The sequence below is a fragment of the Hirundo rustica genome, chromosome 5 (genome assembly GCF_015227805.2).
Source record: "Hirundo rustica isolate bHirRus1 chromosome 5, bHirRus1.pri.v3, whole genome shotgun sequence".
Lineage (NCBI taxonomy): Eukaryota > Metazoa > Chordata > Aves > Passeriformes > Hirundinidae > Hirundo > Hirundo rustica.
Genome location: NC_053454.1, coordinates 71,413,201 through 71,432,676, shown reverse-complemented (window position 1 = coordinate 71,432,676; position 19,476 = coordinate 71,413,201). Strand labels below are relative to the sequence as shown.

Genomic DNA, 19,476 nt, shown 5'->3' with positions numbered 1-19,476 from the left:
CCCTCGCAGCGCTGGTGATGGTCCTGAACAGCACAAGTGTCAGCTGGAGTGCCCGCATTCAGATGTTCCTTACCTTTTGTAAGCTTGTAGCAATTCTGATAATTATAGTCCCTGGAGTGATCCAGCTAATTAAAGGTATGAAATGAAAAGTAAATGCTTTTAAAGAGCTTTTGTCGTCACCCTCCGCAGTCTTTCCCCACTTGCCTCTACCACATAATGCTTATAGCAGCAAAATCTCTTAATTAGTCTCTGCTTGCTTAACTGAGACTCTGTTCTGTCACGTCATTGATTAGGAGTGGAACTACCCTGGGATGAACTGGTATTTCCTTCAGCATGCCAATGAGACTGTTCCAATGAGACTTGCTTTTCGAAGGAGCAGATGGACTGCTCTTCTCTGTAACCTGCCTTGAGCCTGAACTTTGTGAAAGGGGCAGGGTGGGATCTAAAGGGAGTTGTTCATGCACCTCCCCAGAGCACGTGCCTCATCCAGGCGGGATGTCTGCTCTAGTCGTGGTGCACCTGTGTGGTGGTAGAGGGGGCTCACAATTCACACAAAATGGTTTGGCTTGGAAGGGACCTTAAAGATCTCCTGGTTCAAACCCTCTGCCATGGGCAGAGATACCTTCCACCAGGCCCTGTTTCTCAAAGGCCCATCCAAAGCCCTGAATGAGCATCCACAGCTCCTGTGGACAACCTGTTCCAGTGCCTCATCACTGTCACAGGGAAGAGTTTTTCCTAGCATGTCATCTGAACAATGCCCTCTGTCAGTTTATAGCCATTTCCCCTTGTCCTGTCTCTACATGCCCTCTTTCCACTGGCAGATGCTCAGCTACTTGTAGAGATGTTTTCATTCCAGCCCTCGGAGCAGCAGGTGTGAGATGGAGACAAGCCCCAGGTTCACCCTCCCAACAACAACTGCACAGAGCACAAGCAGCCATTCAGCAGAGGGGCAGAGTAGGGAGCACTCTTGAGTGTGTTGGTGGCAGATTTTATCTCACAAAAACTGTCACAGTTTTTGGCTGTGTCCCACGGGATGCTCTTTTCTGATGCTCACAAACCCTCCTGCCCAAGTGACGAGTGTTAGTCCGTGCAGTGAGCGCAGTTTCTCAGGCACAGGTGGCTCTCTGTGGTTAATACAGACTCTGAAATAGTAGTTTTCCTGTGTAGCACTCTGCTGATTCACTGTTTTTGTTTTCTTGTTTTTCACTTTCTTCCTGGCACTTGCAATGCCGTTTCCCGTTCCACACAACACATGGAATGTGCAAAATTTCTCTCGCTTCCCACCCTCCCCACTTTTCCTAGACCTCTGGAGCAGGTCAAATTCAGGTTTGGTTGGGGGTTGTTGCCCTGAAGTAGCTCAGTTAGTGTCCCTGACTGTCCACTGGGACCTTCCTCTGGCCACAGTTTCTCCCTTAAAAAAAAAAGGTCTCTGCTTCAATGGGAATTTTGACTGAGGGCTCAGTAAAAACAGAGTAAAGGGTAGAGGATTTGACTCATTGCTGATTTAACTCTGAATTAATTAAGTTTCTTCCTTCTCCATATCATTGGAGGATTAATGCTTCTCAGTAAATTTGGGATATGGTGGGGACATCTACAAGCCATAAAGCACTTTGTAAGTGAATAAGAGCATAACAAAAGTCTTGCAAATTTGCATTTATATATAGGTAGATAATTCTTACTTGATATAATATTAATGCGGGACTGATTATCATGGTAGGGAGTTACTGAACTCAATTTTATATGGTAGAAATGCTTAAGATTTTGGGTTTATTTATCTTCTAAATGCTGTTTCTGAATGAAATGCCAGCAAAGTTCGTTCTGATTAAAATGTTGAACAAGTGAAATTTTTCCACATCAGAAGGTACTGAGCTTATTCTGCTCTTTCATGTTGATGTAAGTCACTGCTGGAAATGACAGAGCAGTGCGTTTCATCAAGCTCAGAATGCTTTGAAACAAACTAATAGGTCAAATTCTCCTGTTGCATGAATACAGACGCCACAGAGCTTTTTACAATTGCTGGCAGATTATAGCTGCAAGGGTTGGGTCAGAATTTAAGGTCAAGGGCAGGACTCGATGTCAGTGAACTGTTGGGTGATAAAATGTTCCATGATGTGTTATATTTATTTTTTTAAAAGTAGTTATGACCAAAGAGCTTATTTTTCAGCTTTTTTTTTTTTTTTTTTTTTTTTTTTTTTTTCTGTTGATTTTGCAGGAGAAACACAGCACTTTAAAAATGCCTTTGCAGGGAATGATGCCAGTATTATGGGATTACCACTTGCTTTCTATTCAGGAATGTATGCCTATTCAGGCTGGTAAGTGGATAAAACTTACACGTATTTGTCCTGAAAGCAAACACTAACACGGTCTATCAAAGACAACTATTTCTATGAAGCCATGAGTAGCATGTTCTACATCTTTTGCCAGGCTACATCATACAGCTAGGGTGGTTCCCACCACTGTTCCACCTGCTCAGTGGTCATTGTGCCAGCAGCTGTGCAAAGGATTTTTCTTTTTCAGTGTACAATATATAAACATCCACTGACCACCAAAATAATCACACCACAAGAAAGGAATATTTTTCATTTTTCATTAAATGTTTTAACAAAGGGACTAATGAAGCTTTAATTTTTTTTGAAGAAGTCACTAATTATTATAAAAAACAAGTCTCTGATTCCGTTACAAAGTTGTGTGGCCCTTAGCCTTGCTTTGTAAAGGCAGTATTTGGCAAGTAAGAATCAATGAGATCGGTATGAACCACGAAACAGAATAAAAATCTCTAGATTTTTACACTTCTTGCTCTGAGAGATTTGGACCGCACTTACAAGAAGTGCAGCTGGCTTCCACTAAAAGTCAAGCGTGATTGACTGTGAGCAAAGGTATGAGAATCTACCTTCAGGTATTCTGCTCAGGACCTTCAGGTTCTTTCTCTCCTTCGCCTCCAAAGCGCACAGCAGCTGGTTTGAAAGGCGCTGCCTCTTCTCGAATCTGCCTTTACAATTTATTCATGCTCGCGAGGGCTCCACATTGTGCGGTGCCAAAGGGCTTTTGCAGCAGCAGCAGCAGCGTGGGGGGAAGAAAGCAGACTACGGTGCACAGAGTGGGCTTATTTTGAGATAGCTTTGTCTGCAGGTCTTCCCTTTGCTTTCCACAGCCTCGCAGGCAGCCGAGTTCTTTACCTCGCACAAAAGGCGAGGGCTGCGAGATAAGGGGGTTATTTATTTAATTCTGAGGGACAATGGGCCCAGCACTGGAGTTCTCTGCCCATCTGTAACTCCCCGGCTTCAGGAGCATTGTAAATCTGCGCACTGAAGTGTGAGCAGAACTTTATGTATTAAACGGCAGCGGGGGAAGAAACCCAAGAGAGCCCAAAGCCTTTATCTGCGATAGATATGTAAGAAAAGAGCCTGGCATTTTGAAGCCTCAAAGAAATGGAATTGATTATGTGGACAATCTCTACTTTCTTCCCCCTCCCTCTTATAACTGCCTCTGTCTCTCGTATCCATACACGTGATGGTTACTCACTTTTTAAAATTAACCTAAGTTTTTGTACGAAAGCAATTTTAAAAGCCCTTTAATATTATTCAGAATTTCTTTCCTGCAAAATGCCTCATCAAAGATACTGTTATTCTGTTGCTTCTTTCCCATTTTTCACATAATGGTTCCAAGCTTTACAATAAAAATTATCTTTTTTTCCCTACACACCTTCTGATTTTTATTTCAGGGTCTCTATTTGCCACGTATAGAAGAAATGAGCAGGAAAAAAAAAGACCTAATTTGGCTAGTGGTTCTTCCGAGCTGTCTATTTTATTTTGTCATCAGCTAAAATTCATCACCTCAGAGCACGGAGGAGCAGAGCATTAAATGGAGTGGCAATATCCTTGCACTGTCAGTTTCATGGGGCTAAATCAATACGATTAGGTGAATATGAAGGGGTGTTGCAAGTGTCGCTGATGTGTCCTGGGATGCAGGCAGAATTTTATGCATAGCTCACAAGACTGTTAACTTTTAATGATAGGGCTTCGAAGAAGAAAAGAAAAGCTGTATCTCTGCTGTGGAGTGGGTTCATCCTGCCCAGAGCAAGCGTAGACTATTTGGTATGTAAGATGCTGGCTGAAAAAGGACAAGTGGAGAAAAGAATGCGAGGAAGCGTGTCTTTGCATCAACAAAAGGACTGATGCTGGGCTATCTTAGGATGGTTTGTGTTGAAAGGGACCTTAAAGATCATTTTGTTCCAACCCTCCAGCCAAGGGCAGGGATACTTCCCACCAGACCAGGTTGCTAAAAGCCCCATGCAACCTGGCCTTGAACGCTTCCAGGGATGGGACATCCGCAGCTTCCTTGGGCATCCAGCTCCAGTGCTCCACCACCCTCACCGTGGGGTGACTTTACTCCATATATCTAACCTAAATCTTCTTCTGTGCTCTATGCACTAGAAAGTTTAAAACCAAGCACCGATGTTTTTGCATAAGGTGACAAAGAATTTCAGGCTCAGTCACAGAACCCCTGTTTTTAAAGGGCTGCGAGCCAACGTTAACTTGTTCTGCTGACCCAGTTCTGCTCTGCTCCAAGACTTCTGTGATGGGGCAAAGCCCCAGAATTTCTGCTAGATCAGCTTCCAGTAGCTTATTCGCTGCAGCACTGCTGGCTCAGGTGCTGTTTGTCTTTCTGCACAAGAGCAGAAGACCAGCACAGGCACGGGATTGACTGCCCTGTTTAATTAGACAAGATCTGACTTTGGGCCTGTCTCCAAGCCAGGCACAACTGTGGTCCAGTCAGGCACAGACCTAGTGCTAATAAATGTGGAACAGAGGCTTCAGTGGCCTTTGAGGCTTATGGTTGCTTTATATGCTGGGCTGTGCCTGGTGAGCAGCTCCTATCAATTCCCATACAGAGCTCTCTCTTGAACGCTGCTGGAATAAGATCCGGGTGCAGCTTGTACTGGAGGTCGTGCAGGAGCATGCAGGGCTAGCAGCCTGTGTTTGAGATTCTGTACAACAAACTAGTGTGAAAGTTCTTGGTTTTGGCGGGGTTTTCCCAAGGCTTCAGTCATTTGTGTTGTTAAGAAGCCATCGCTGAGTACTCTGATGGGACTTTTTGCCAATATAACCTGACGCTGTGAAAGGCAACGAGCACAAATGGAATATAAAGCTTGAAGGGTGCAGGTGTGTGTGTATGTATGGAATTAGGGTGAACCATTTCATCCGTAGTATGTCGAGGGGAAAAAAAAATTACGTAATTACGCATTGACTTTACATAGTTTTTGTCTCTTTCTTTTCCTGCTTTGCTGTCTTTTCTGAGAATTCCCTTCCTGGATGTGGGGATAAGGGAAGGCTAAATATCACTGTCTCCTTGATCCAAACATGGGCCTTCAAAGCCTAGTGCTTAACTAAAAAGCATCTTATTGATTCTTAGTGAAAGAAATAGAGAATAAAAAGATAAGAATACAAAAATAAATCTTATAATAAATCTTATAACTGTTTTCTAGGTTTTACCTCAATTTTGTTACGGAAGAAGTGGAAAACCCTGAAAAGTATGTACTTAATGTTTTGCTTGACTTTTGAAAAATGGTTGTGAAATTTAAAATGTTATAAAAGTAGTGATCTTCAGAAGTTCTGTATGCTGGTCAAGCTGCTTGCCTTGCAGCAGATCTGGTATCTATTTGAATTTCAACTGCTTGAAGATTTGCTATTTTTGGCCTGTTGTGACCTTATTATGTATTCTGCTTTTATGTGCACAGAAAGCAGAACACTAAGTAGATCTCTAGGGCTCCAGCTCTCCCCCTCAGGATACGAGTAACTATCAGTGGCTCCTTTCAGTGGAAGTTACTGATATCCTGTCAGGGAAACCTTGCCCAAGAAACTTATCTGCTGCTGCGATATTTGTCAGTTTTGCTGTGTTTAAATATTAATCAAATACTTAGTTCTACTTGTTTTAGATGTCTCAGAAATGCAGGATCTTGAATAGACATCGTGATCTAATTAAACTGAGCAGAGGATGTGGGTTGGAGCCTGTTGCCAACCAGAGATGAATACTCTCGCATCGCCTGTCTGTAAAACATGGAAAGAAAAGTTATCCTGTTAGGGAGAGTTTGATTTGTCTCATCTATTTTGGTAGATATGTTTTGATACATGGGGCTAGTAATAAAAAAGCTGCTAAAGTTTTCTAAAAGTTAGAGAAAATATGCCTTTTCAGATCAGTTTGTTTTCTTTGAGGAGAAGAAACTGTTTACTTGATAAAAAAATTAATGGCTAAATACAATTTTCTTAGGTTTTTAAAATAAGGTAGCTGGCTGGGTGCCACATTACTTATTGTTTTTAAAGGACCCCCAGCACTGTACGCTCAGATAACACAAATCTGAGACATATGGGGAAAGAAAACCCCAAGCCATTGATTGGAGCGTGCAGAAGGTTTTTGCTGGTTTCTTCAAAGTCTGAACCAAACCTGGTGCCGCTTCTGAGGCCTGAAAATCATTGTAAGGAAATGGATAATAAAACACGAGGCTGGTGGAAAGACCGGCAGATTTCCATTGTTTCAGTGACTTTCAGTGAGATGTGCTGTGTGTCAGCAGGCTCTTTGATGTGATCGGGATATGCAGAGCGAGAATTGTGAGACTGGAACCCGAGACCAGACAAATGCGGGTAGAAAACACTGCGCTAATATTTGCGAGTAATCATTATGACAGATACCTGTGTACAAATGGGTTTTTTCACTGGTAATCTTCAGTTCTGGTAAAACGCCATTTTAGGAGTTGTGGTTTAGTAAAACATGACCCTGGATGTATTTAAAATGTGTAGATGTGGCACTTGGGGACATGGTTTAGTGGTGGACACGGCAGTGCTGGTTTGATGGTTGGACTCAGTGGTCTTAGAGGGCTTTCCAAACCTGAAGTCTTCCATGCTTCGAAGTCATTTGTGTCAGTGGAGAGCAGCCGGCTAAGGATTCCCAGGCCTGGGACACACATGAACCCAAGCTGGATGATCTAGGGTTTAACCACCCAGGATCTGTGCTCTTTATGAAATAATGAGAGACAGACATTAGAACCAAAAGGCAACCTACATTTTTTATTTTTTTTTATTTTTTTTTTAACTTTTGGAGAATTGTTGTATGACAGACTGATTTAAAATGTGAAACTAAGTGTAGGAGTGAAGGGATTCTGGTCCAGGACATCTGCTTCAGGAAGTTCTGGGGAGATAGATTAGGAGCCAGAGCCTTGGTGGTGTGATCAAATTCAGCTAGAAGCAATATAATTTGTAAATTATCATGTGGTTACCATCAATGTGATCTTTTTTAAATGTGCAGATGTCTACACCCTTTGGGAATTTTCATACACTTCTGTGTCTCCGCAGTTCTTTTAACTGGAATTCTTGGTAATTTTCATTACAGCTATTTTGGTATATGCCGAGTCTTTTTGTGAATTGAGTCAGAGGAGGGCCTATTTTTGAACATTTTGCTCTCTGCTGCATAGGACAGGAAAGCATAGCTCCTCTCTTTTTATAAAGCTAAGCATCCCTTGAAGCATGATGTATCTCAGCTAAGAGAGGTGGTGCTGGTTCAATTCTGATTTTTTTTTTTTTTTTTTTTAATTGTAGCTAGGATGTGAGGGAAGAACTGTCTTTTCCCATCTAGGAAGAGCTTCTCTGTTCTCCAGATTATCCTTGGCTAACTGCTGAAGTTATTTGTGCTGCTAGTAAGGATGTAGTACTGGAGAGCAAACCACATAACCTGTCTAGTTAAGTGTATTCTGGGATGGCACTGGAAAAAAAAAACCAACCCCAAACAGCTCAATATTACATGTGCAATGTTATCACAAGGCTCTTGAAGATTCCCTTAATCACTTTTCCTTTTGAGACTGCACTTTGAGAGGATGAGTAGATGCCCAGTTTTTGTAATCTCCTTGGAAAGGTATAATACAGAATAGAAGAAAGTGCGATTTTAAAAATTGCTAAATAAGTGACAGGTGATAGTGGGGCAAATGGATTATTACTGTCTGTGCTGACAGAGACCTTTGCACCACCTGTAACTGGGGATCCTGGACTCCCTTGAGCTGAAATAAGCAATTCAATGAAACATTTGGAACATATTTTTTATCTGGTTGCCACCTGTGAATGGCTCTGTTGCAAAGATGTCCTGAACCAAGGCCTGCTCCACCACTGTTCCCAGAGCTACTGGGCGAGGGAATAATGTGGATTAACTTCAGTGGCAGCTGTCTCAGCTCCCACTGAATCCAGTGCAAATGCTAGATGAGCCGCTAATTGTCCTCCTCTTGTAAGCATTTATTAAGAATTAACCGTGGTGGTTTTTGGTGTCCTTTTTTTTCTTTTTTTTTTTTTAAATTTTTTTAAATTTTTTAAACTTAAAATGCTTTCATTCTTGCTGTGAGCCTTATGTTAAAGGTTGCACTGAGCAACCTGGCCTAGTGGAAGGGGGCTTGGAGCTACGACTTTAATGTCCCTCCCAAACCATTCTGTGGTTCTGCTGTAATGCACTTCTATGTAGGTATGACACAGCTAATTTTAAAAAGGAAGAGCTTGTAACAGCCCCAGGTGTGCGATTTGTAATGTTTGTCAATGGTTAGGATGGATGCAAATTACCACAGTGATGTCTTCCGCCCCGCACCTGCCAAAGTAAATATTTGCCTGAGAATCAGTCACAGTTGTGCATTTCCAGGTGTGCAACAGCTTTGGGAGTGACTGAGGTGGATGGTCAGCTCCATCCCCATGTGAGCCAGCCGGCTGCAGACCCTCAGTGAATGTACCAAAGGGATGTGCCAGGTTTACAGCAGAGGGATGGCAGAGATGCTCCCACAGAGAGTGGGGGTGCGGCTTTGAGCAGCCTGGGCTAGTGGAAGGTGTCCCTGCCTGTGGCAACAAGATCACCTTTATGGTCCCTTCCAGCCCAAAACATTCTGGAATATATCCCTGCGATGTGTCGTTGGGAAGGCAGAAGCATCTGCTATTAGACATTAAGTTTCCCAGATAGGGATTGCACTTCTTCCTGTGGTTTATGGCCCCAGGAAAACCTTTTGGAATATGGCATGTGTCACTGGAGAGAGAGTCACGGGCAGGAGAGAGGCAGGGAAAGCAGGATGCTCGTGCCCTTTCCCAGTCCCTGTTGTGCTCCTAGCAGCTGTTTGGACAGGCAGGGAGGGGTTGGGAGGCTGTGGGAACCTGTGGAGGTGCAGCTGCCTGCCCAAGTGCAATAAATCCCACACTTAGGTCTAGAAGTAGGATAAATACTCTGGGTCTTAGGCACTGGGGTGCCAAGGCAATATGAAACCCTAGAGGGGGAGAGCTGAGACAGAGGGAATGAGCAAAGCAGGAAGCAAGCACCCCTTACATTATGGAAGGGAGAACAGCAAGATTTAAAAAAAACCTAAAAACAAAGATCTCAAAGTGAACGAATGGAGTTTTAAAAGTAGTGTTGAGTTCTCACTTTGGAAATGCCACTGTTCCTTCTTTTGTGTTAAGGACATTGTTATAACCCCAATTATCATAAGATGTAAAAGTAGCTGTTTCTGTCTCTTGCTAAACCCCCTTTTGATGTCTCATTTTTAAGCCTCAACTCCTTTCTTTATTCCTCTTTGTTCAGGTGCTTCTCTCATGCAGCTATTAGTAGAACCTGAAGAAACACGAAGTTAATGTTTATTTTAGAAGGAGCTGTGATTGTAGCGTTAATGTGCAATTTTAAAAAATAGCCTGAAATAATTTTTTAGCAAGAATATGTGGAACAACATTAAAGTGCGACAACACATTTCTTTTCCTTTTTTTGAAAATTATGCCTTGCATGTACAGGCTGGGTCAACAGCAATTCTTGTTTCAAATAAAATGCCTGAATAATCCTTGAAACAGAACTTCACCCAAACAAACTTTTGCAACTTTGATTTTTTTGATTTTCTTACACTGATAAGGATCAGTCTCAAACTGAGGTCTTATTGTACTGCATTGTTAAATAATAGGTGAATGAAAGAACAGTCAGGTGTCTTAGAGAGTTTGTCACCTGAAAGTTGACAGGAGACATGTTGTCTGGAGCAGGAAATTCAGAGGACTAGAAATCATGCATGTTGAACTTTCAGACTGATTTCTTGTACACAGTCTTTGATTTCATCTGTGCTCTTGAGCACCCACTATGTACTCTCAAGAAAGAGTCTGAGTTTTTTCAGTCAAGACCCTAAAAGCAGCTCCTGCCTGAAGGGCACTTCCCTTTTCCCTTCCCAGGCTGAGCAGAGTCTGGGATCAGTGCTGTAGTTCACCAAGAATTTTGGCAACCTCCAGATGAGAAGATAACACCAGGAGTGTTTCCACCTCACAGCAACATCTTCAGAGCCTTGTCAAAGTCAGAGCCAGGTTGTGTCAGATGCTGGCCGAAGAGAAACCCACTTTAACAAAATTGTGCTCCATCCTCGCTCTGAGTAGATGATTGGCCTGATTGCTTCAAGTTGTGAAGATTAGGCTTGAGTTGGAAGAGAGAGAAAATACTATTTCGCTTTAAGGGGAGGGCAGCTTGGACTCAGATTCCTTAATAACTTCAAGACAGTCTGTCATCAAGTGGGCAGCTTGTGAGAGATGTTAATTTTTAGCCCTGGTTTTACTAAATAATTATGTATCTTCGGCAGTGTAGGTTTTTGTGGGCGTTGTTGGACTTAGGAAGTATTTTTTATTTAGTGGATAAAAATGATAGAGCTTCAAAGGGTATGGATTCTGAAAGCATTTTACAGCATAGATTACTTTGCAGTTGCAGTTAAGTACAGCTGCTATTTGGCATAATCCTTTCTTATTTTCACTCTTTATTTCTTTTTTTTCTTTTCTTTTACCCATTTCTTCCCCCCTCCCTTATTGAAATACTTTATTTGCAAATATTTCATTTCTGTTTGTAAAATAACTTTGGTGCAGCCCAAGCAATCTATCATTGTTTAAAAAGTTACACAGTGCGAAGAACATATTATTGAGATGTATAGTGTTTATAAGTGTGGTCTCAGATTGATAAATCATGTCTTATGCTGTTGAAAAACCAAGAAATGAATTGCTTTGCTATGACCTTGGGGTCTGAGATTAGAGAGTTTGTCTATTAGATTTTTCCAGTGTTTTTCTCACTTCATTTGTTCCTTCTTTTCCAAAGCACCAAGAAACAGTAGCTGTATAGCAGTTCACCAGAGCTTGATGTCATCAGGCATTTTGTAAACCCAGGATATCAAAATGTTTGATGCAATCTATTTGTATACTGTTTGTAAATAATGTGAATGTCACGTCTAGCTGACATGTGCCACCCATTCATTCTAATGATAGAGTCAACTTTGCACCTATGAGGACTGAGTGAGAGAAATAAAGTATCAGGGGTGTTTTCTTCACTCTATTTGAGCATTATAGAGATGCAGATGGATGGGAGGGGAATGGTGGCTGAGATGCCACAACTCCTCCAGCTCCCTTGCTGTTTGTAGCCCTCTGATTTTTGGTGTTTCATGTTAAAATGCAGCCCCCTACCAAAGTCACTCAGGAACTTGAATTGCACTGTTGCTCATGGTCAATCTAGCCACTGATTAGGGATCAGATTCCCAGTAGTCAAAAGAATGAAAAATATTTTCATTGTTAATTGAGAGGACGCAAGCCTTTGATATTTCTGCCTCTCTGCTTCTCACTTTTTTGTTGTTGTTATTTTATAAATTGATGACATGATTTACTCTGAAGAGGAATATTAATATTAGTACAACTAGAAAGGTTTATCTGCCTGGAGTTTGAAATCTTTCTTGTGTCATTATATTCTAATTATTCCTAAAAGGTACATTTGACTCCAATTCATTTTCTTCACGTCAGGCTACAGCGCCAAATATTCAGTGCAGAAGTTGTAGGTTTACATTGTGATATTTTACCTGAAGATAATCAGAAGAGACAAATGCTAATCTTTCCAGTATTTTGTAAAGCCCATCTGTTCATGTGAATTCATCAGATTACCTTAAAGGGAAAACCAGGTCAGTTAAGTGGGTATTTGCATTTTTCCTCTCTATATTATTTTTGTCTTGGTATTTTATTGCTCTTGAATATACTTACCCTTCATCATAGAGTGAGGGTGTTCTAATTAGCCTCCCCACAGCTGTTTTTATGCCTCTTTGATGGAAGTTTTATACTTTCTAAATTTGACTATATCTAACAGCATTAGTCTGCTTAAATTCTTTCAGTTATCTGGGAGGCATCTCAGATGAGGTATCCAAACCTGGTGAATTCAACAACAATTTCTGCAGTTCATTTGTGCCCTCTGTAAGTGATAAAATTGTGTTTTCAGATCTATAAAATCATTTAATGGGAATCTGCCAAAAAAAGAAAACACATTAATTTACTATGTACCTTCATGAAACCAAGCATGTGTTTTGGTATTTATAAAATGTATGAAAAACATTAAATTAAGAATGTAATTCAGTAGTATTTGTGTGTGATTGAGAGGGACAAACAGACAATTACTAGCTCTCAGGGGAGTTGACTCACCAGCATGAGATTGTTCTTAATAAAATGCTCTTTCCTTTACTTTTGCTTTCTCACTAACCTTATTAGCTCCTTACTATTTGCATTACTCATATCTTCAGCTCATTAATTATTGTTTCTTTTAGAAATTACTAGTAATTCATTTTTAAAACTAAGTTTTTCAGTCTTGGATGCATGTTTTTAATGGATTCAGATTTGTGAAATCTCAGTATGGGAACTAATTTTTTTCCCTTCTGGTTGAAGGATGCCACTCTTGCTGGAAGTTGGAAATTCTCTTATGAATAGGACCCGAATATTCTGAGTTGCTTTGCCTTTATTTATATTCTTTTTTCACTCCTAGTTTGGGAGATTTTAGACCAGGCTTCTCAGGGCCCTATCCAAGCTGACCTTGAGCATTCCTGAGTTCTGGCTCCAGCCTCTCCTCTCTTCACTCTTGTACTTGTTTGAAAGCAAATAAGTGAGAGACTCCATGTCAGGACTATAATTTAATAGGAAAATGAAAATAAATTCAAAAAACCACTGACTCAAACTGACAGAGTCAGGATATAACCCGGTCAGGGTGGTGGTAGCAGTCTGATTAAATGGTGGCTGCAGTCCTCTTGGAGTGAGAGATGTGGTTCTGTTGAAGCTGTGATCCTGTAGAAGTGCCTGGTCTTCCTCTGAAGGTCCTGTGGTGGTTATGTAGCTCTCATCCTCTGGGAATTCAGCGGATAGAGCTGACTGTGGTGTTCCAAACCTCAGACTGTATCCAGGTAGGAACACTTGGTTCCTCCCCCTGGGCAGAGCATCTCACAGTGGGATGGTGCAATTTTATCAGTCATGCAGTCAGACTTTGATGGCCAGTTAACAGAAGATATCCCTCTGGAGGGAGGGTGTTTCATGGAAGAGAAAAAGAACACCGCCCCACCTGGTCTTACCAGATGGTGATAGAATTCATACTTTTGGTTACATCTTACACTGTAACCTAAGACAGCTCTCCATCCCACTCCACAGGAGATGTGCCATAAATGCCTGACCTCGACAATCTGCTGGTTCTGCTAAAACCCCATGTGATTGAGTCACATGTGATAGATACATGCAAATGAATCAAGGGTTGCAACTTGCTTATGAGCCCTAACTGGAGTCTGTCTGTGATAGGATTTGTTGGGGGTCACTGAATCCACAAAATATTTCCAACCAGAGGAAGAAGTGAAACTGTGGTTTTAACTGTCTTAGCAGCTTGAGTTAAAATGGGGAAAAGATCAGAATGGAATTGGAAATGATAACCCAAACTAATATCCAAATAATTGGTTTCTTTTTTTTCCCCATTAACTTCCATTACATTGAAGTGGATTTTTGGATTTGATAATGTGGATTACCCTATAGTCTTGTAGTGAAGATATTTCTTTGGCCTTGTAATTTTTGAGAGTTTTAAGCATAGAGGCTACCATATATGATACAATTAACTGAGGATGCAGATTCCCTCCTGCTGTTCTTATTTTCTTTATTCTTGGCCGTGGAACACAGATTCCTCCCGCCACACCCGAGTGTCCTCTGGCCCCGCAGGTGCACTGGGTCCTACTTAACAGCAGTGCTGTGTCGCAAGGGAGAGGGAATAGAGAGCACAGCTGGAAAGCACAGTGTGCTGTGCAGCCTGAGTCTGGAGGGATCCAGATGCATGGAGAAAACCACTGCAAATCCCCTGCCTTGTCTCTGACAGATGCACTTTGTGCCTGAGCGGGGCTCTGAATTCACCCGGGCAATAGATGCAGGCAGCAGAGGGTCTGGGAAGATGGATCACTGCATGAATTCACCTGTCATCTGGGTGATCACAGGGAGCAAAGGCTTCAGCAGCAGGGATGACAAAGGAGCTGCAGATTTCATTGGGCACCGTTCCTCTTCCTTTCCTCTGACACGGGCAGAGGCAGCCGCTGTGTGTGTGCCTGCTGCTTTCCAGAGGCTGCATGTTTGCCTTATGCATTCATTTAGCTAGGGACTGACCTAATGGATGCTGTTACAGTCTGTGGTGTTCAGGGATGTGTACATGACACGCATTCAACACATTTTGTCAGATATTTTTATTTATTTTGCCTTTCCCCGTGTGCAGTTGCCAATTGCTAGCTTTCTTTTTTTTTTTTCCTTTTTTTTTTTTTCTTTTTTTTTTTTTTTTTTCCCTTTTTTTTGTGCTTGTATCACTGCTGACTCCTGTTGTGAAATTCTACACCGTGTGAGAGATGACCCTCGGGTGCTGTATCTTTGTCTTCGGCAGCTGCTCTCTAACCCCCATCTTAGCATTTGAATTGGTTCAGCTGTCTTCAGATCTTTCTGTCTCCTACTTCCACTTCATTATCTTTCTATTTCATGTTTAAAAAAAAAAAAAAAAAAAAAAGGTGATGTTCTGTTTAGAAATTGACTGCAGTGAAGAGTGGCAGGGTTTAAACTGATATGCCAGTCAATATGTGTAAATTAGAAAAGAGACTGATGTAATCTGTAGTGTCGTAAAGATTTCAAAGATGTACCTTGATCGTTAATTAAGACAATAAGGATGTCTTATAAAACTGCAGTTGAGAAGACTAATAATTCACTATCGAATGAGGCAAGGCAAGGTCACTTGTATAATTGCCTGTTCTAACGTTTATATTCTCTGTATAAAACACTCCTACTCACATGAAAGTCGAGCTGAAGGCCATGGAAATATCCAGGACTAGGCAGTGCTGTTTTCATACCTCAACTTTTGAGGGCACACTAAAGAAACACAGTAGTTATCTTTTTCTGTGTATTTGTTTGATTTTTTTTTAATAGTCAGAATTATTTTTTCATACAGGGTTAATTTATAGCACAGACCTGGCATGGGTGCTGGAGAAGAGTGAGTGAGAGAATGGCAGAATAGAAATGAATGCTGTACATGCACAGTTAGGTACAGTGTTGCTGTGCTGGGTTATATCTGTGGGTATGTGTGCTGAAACTAATGGTGCTACCTCTGCTCTTCTCCCCCTAATTGTCTGATACAGAATCTGATTCTGACTCCTTTTATGTCTCAAAGATGTAGTAAAGACAGCAGTCAGAAATCAGGAAGGTAGTCAGCTACCCGAAAAATCAAATCTGTTCGGCAAACGTAGGCGGGGGGTGGAAGGAAAGAGATAAATTGCAAGGGCAGAGGGTGTAACACCACAGTGCCATGTACCAGGACACGGGGGTGGTTAGTGGTGATTCTGTTCTGTGTGTGTGCTGCCGGGAGGGAGGATGGTAAAGCAGGGTGGGAGAGCGTGCTGCCTGCAGGATTGTCCCCTCTCAGGCAGCACCCACATTAAAGAAATACTTCAGAAGCCATTGCTTTGATATGTTTGTGTCTGTTTATGTAGGCTCTGTGGCTTTAGATTAAAGAGCCAACTTGAAATGAAATTGACTTGGTGAATTCCTTCACAATTCTGGAGACAACTGAAACTTTTTGAAGATTATTTGTTAGAACTGTTTGGTAGTTATAAAAATGCATCATTGGGGCCAGGATCCTATTGCAAGAGAGATGGGTGGGAGAGGTTCCTGCAAACTCATGGGATGAGTGGACATGCAGATGCCTCGGCTGCTGTGATGAATGTCCTTATTTCACATTTTATCCAGGGCCAGTGGAGGAAGGGGGTCTGGATTAATCTCTGAGGGGATTGAGCAACCTGGTCAAGGGGAACGTGTCCCTGTTCATGGCAGAGGGTTGGACCTAAGTGGTCTTTAAGGTCCCTTCCAAGCAAAACTATTGTATGATTTCCATCTTTTGATTTTTACAAGTGACTGCTTTCATTAATTTACGGAAGCTGACGTGGTCAGGCAGGGGTGAGGTTTTTCTCGCAGTCTACACGGAAAGGGCAAACATCTGCGTGGAAGTGGACACTCAGGATACAAAGCCCTCAAACAGGTTTTCTTCTGCCAAGCCTGTGGCACCTCTTTTGAGGAAGCAAAGTCCAGGGAGCTCTGCTGGAGCTTCCTGCCCTCCCTCCCGCTCCGGAGTGCGGAAGGTGTGTCCCAGGTGCCGAGGCTGTGGCTGGCTGCTGCAGAGCATCCTGCAGCCCCCCTGTCACGGAGCTTTGGTGTCTCCAAGGTGTGAGGACGTGCCAAGCCCACGTGCTGGCCCTGTCTGTCCCCGCAGTGGCTCTTCAGTGTGTGGTGCATGGCGCTGTGCCACTGCACAGCAGACTGCTCCTTCCTGGCCCTCGTGGCTCATTTTGTTTGCCAGTGTGATAACCTGCTGAATGTAAGGTTTGTTTTCTTTCCTGTTGCTGGTTTTACTTTTTTGTTTTTTAAATAATTTCTGTTTGTTTATGTGAATCATGGTTACTGTGAATCAGCTCTCCTAAGGAAGTAAAACAAATGTTTATCCGCAGTCTCTCTGGGTAGCTGGAAAAATTGTAATCTTTATTGTAATTTACCAACAGGGTAATGTAACATAACACAAAGCTTCAAGGTTTCCATTGCCCTGGATTTTCCTTCATTTTCACCTGCTGAAACGCATGCAAAACTGTTCTAATATCTATTTCTGTGTCACTGAGGGACATAGCAGTACCTGTGCAGAAGGGTGACAGTATCCTCTTTATGGGGAGCCTGAGCTGCTCAGCAAAGTATTCATGGAGGGAATAAAAATCCCTTGCAAGACTGATGTTCTGTTGAAGGTCCAGAGCTGCAGAACAGGGTGTATTTTACTGGAGAGATGGGGCTGAGCAGCTCTTCTCTTGGCCACAGTGTAGGTTCCATTAGACATTTTCATTCTCTTTTGGTGGTTCATGAGCAGAAGGCCTGACTGAAATTACTGGAAAACGGATGGGCCACAGTGTATCGGGGTAGATAGGAAAATGAATAAATTCATGAGGGTGACAAGTCCAACTGAGGTGGTTCAGACCAGTCACTGCACCTCACATCTCTTGTCTTGGGTCCTAGGGGTGTTTGTGAAAGCAGGCATTTGTGAAAGTGAGCGTGTTTTATAGAGCTTGTAGTGTGGGTGCTGCTCTGCATTGTAGGAAAACCTCCCCCAGGTTTTCTTCTTCCCGCTTTAAAACTGGAACCTGGTTTTGTCTGATGTTTGAGCTCTCATTTCTGTATTTACCAATGGCATTAGCTGACTAATGGTGACTGGGAGGAAAGGAGGTGACTCAGAGCACTCGCCCTAATGTTTTGGTTTTGGAGATTTAAATCTGTGTTTCAAACAGCACTGAAATCTCGCTGTAAACCCCAGTCAAAGCCATGACATTCCTCATGAGACTGTAGATGAGCCTTTTCTCATGGGTACTGTCAGTCTTGGTTTAAACCCTGGGTATAGAAAAAGAAAAGAACCCAGCCCTTTATCCTGGTATTTGCGAAAGCAAGCCACCCCCACTACCTATGGTAAGTTATGTAATTATATAGTTACTTTACTGCTGTAATTCATTGTGCACTGTTGTGATCTCTATGTGGTGCATCCTCTCCTGGAGCCAGAAGGGGATTACCGTCTTCTGCCACTTTTTATTTCTTTTTCTCTTTAACACTGAGCCTCAAAAATGAGGAAGAGCAGAGTGCTAAGGCAGTGTTAGGTATGCAGGGAGTTACACCAGTGCATAGCAGCTTCTTGCCTGCCATTAACAGCAAATCTTTTATTGGGGCACTGTTGGGCTGATGCTGGCTGGCACCATCTGGCAGAGGTGGTGAGATGACTGTCACAGAAAGCAAGACAGCATTTTTTTACTGGGATGAGGTACAAAATGGGAGAATAAAATAGAAACAAAGCAATGGGCAACAAAAATTGCAAGGGTCGCCCGTGCCCTTTGTTGCAGCCATGCACACCAGATTGGAGTTTTATAGTGCACAGAGAGTCATTAACACGTGCCCTGCCACCACGAGTAGTCAAAATTCCAGCAGCAATGGCATTGCTGCGCACAAGAAAAGGAATTTGTTCCACTTGGTTCAGCCAGCACAATAACTTCCTCTGACGCAGTCTTTTTGTATGAGACATTAAATGGGGTTCTCTTATCTGATCGTTCATCTTTAATGGGTGGTGAGAGTGCTGGCTCGCATTTAAGGTATGGAATAGTCATATAAAAACGAGACAATTTGGCTTTGCACACCTTTCTGTAGAGGAGTACATCCTTTCTTGTGTTTTAACAGCAGAATTTCCATCAGAGGAGCAGTGATCTTATCTGGTGAATGCTAAGACCCTTATTCCCTTGCACACCCCTTCACTGCATGGTGGCTGTTTTATGGGAGTGCTCAGCTTTTGGGTGTGCAGATGTTCTGGGAGCAGGTTCTGGTCACTTGCAGTGTAGCTTGCATGTTGATATTTAGCTGCGAATATCTTGGAATTTTAAACACACAGCAAAAGTGATACTTTTTTATGAAATGACTGTTGTTAACTAAGTGACCATTAGGGGTTTTAGTAATTTAAGTTACAGTACAGCCTATATCCATGAAACATAAACTAAGAGGATTTATATAAAATTATTCACTTCACAGCACCCCTGGATTTATGATCTGCATTTCACCAGTTGTGGTGGTGCTGTGGTTTATGATGTCAATCCTCATTCACTTGGAGCACTTGCTGTTGAACAAGCGCTGTTATTTGCATCTTCGCCTTGTCATTATATTTTGTTTATTGTGACTATATAATAACAGTATTTAGTTTTTTTGAAGTATGATGGAATGGATGATCCTTTACAAGAATAGTTTGGATATCGTCATTTGAAAAGATCTAACAGCAATTTAGAGACCTCCTGCATAGAGAATGGATAATGAATAGGAGCACTCTGCTATGACAAGAGGTTTAACTTCTATGTGAAGATACTTTAAAGGAAAGAAAATTTAAATTAATCCAACACTGTAAAGGAATGACAGGCACTTCTAGTTTATCATATCTGTTTATTACAGGAAAAAACAGTTGCTGAGCAAAACCAGATATAAGTAAAGATTTATCCACAAGGAGCATAGAAGACCGTGAAATTCCTTTTCCTAGGGCAAAACTCCTATTAGAGAATAAGCTACTTTTGAGTCTGAGGAAAAAATATTTCAATGGATG

General features: G+C 42.0%; 1 protein-coding gene across 7 annotated transcripts in view; it reads left to right on the top strand.

Moving 5' to 3' along the window:
* The window catches only part of SLC7A11 (solute carrier family 7 member 11), a 74,612-nt gene that overhangs the window by 30,430 nt on the left and 24,706 nt on the right, over window positions 1–19,476 (top strand). For all 7 annotated transcript variants that reach the window (XM_040065354.2, XM_058420755.1, XM_058420760.1 and 4 more), the window contains 3 exons: window positions 10–135; window positions 2,213–2,312; window positions 5,486–5,530. In XM_040065354.2, coding sequence (XP_039921288.1) covers window positions 10–135; window positions 2,213–2,312; window positions 5,486–5,530 — 271 coding nt within the window. The remainder of the gene's footprint in view (window positions 1–9; window positions 136–2,212; window positions 2,313–5,485; window positions 5,531–19,476) is intronic.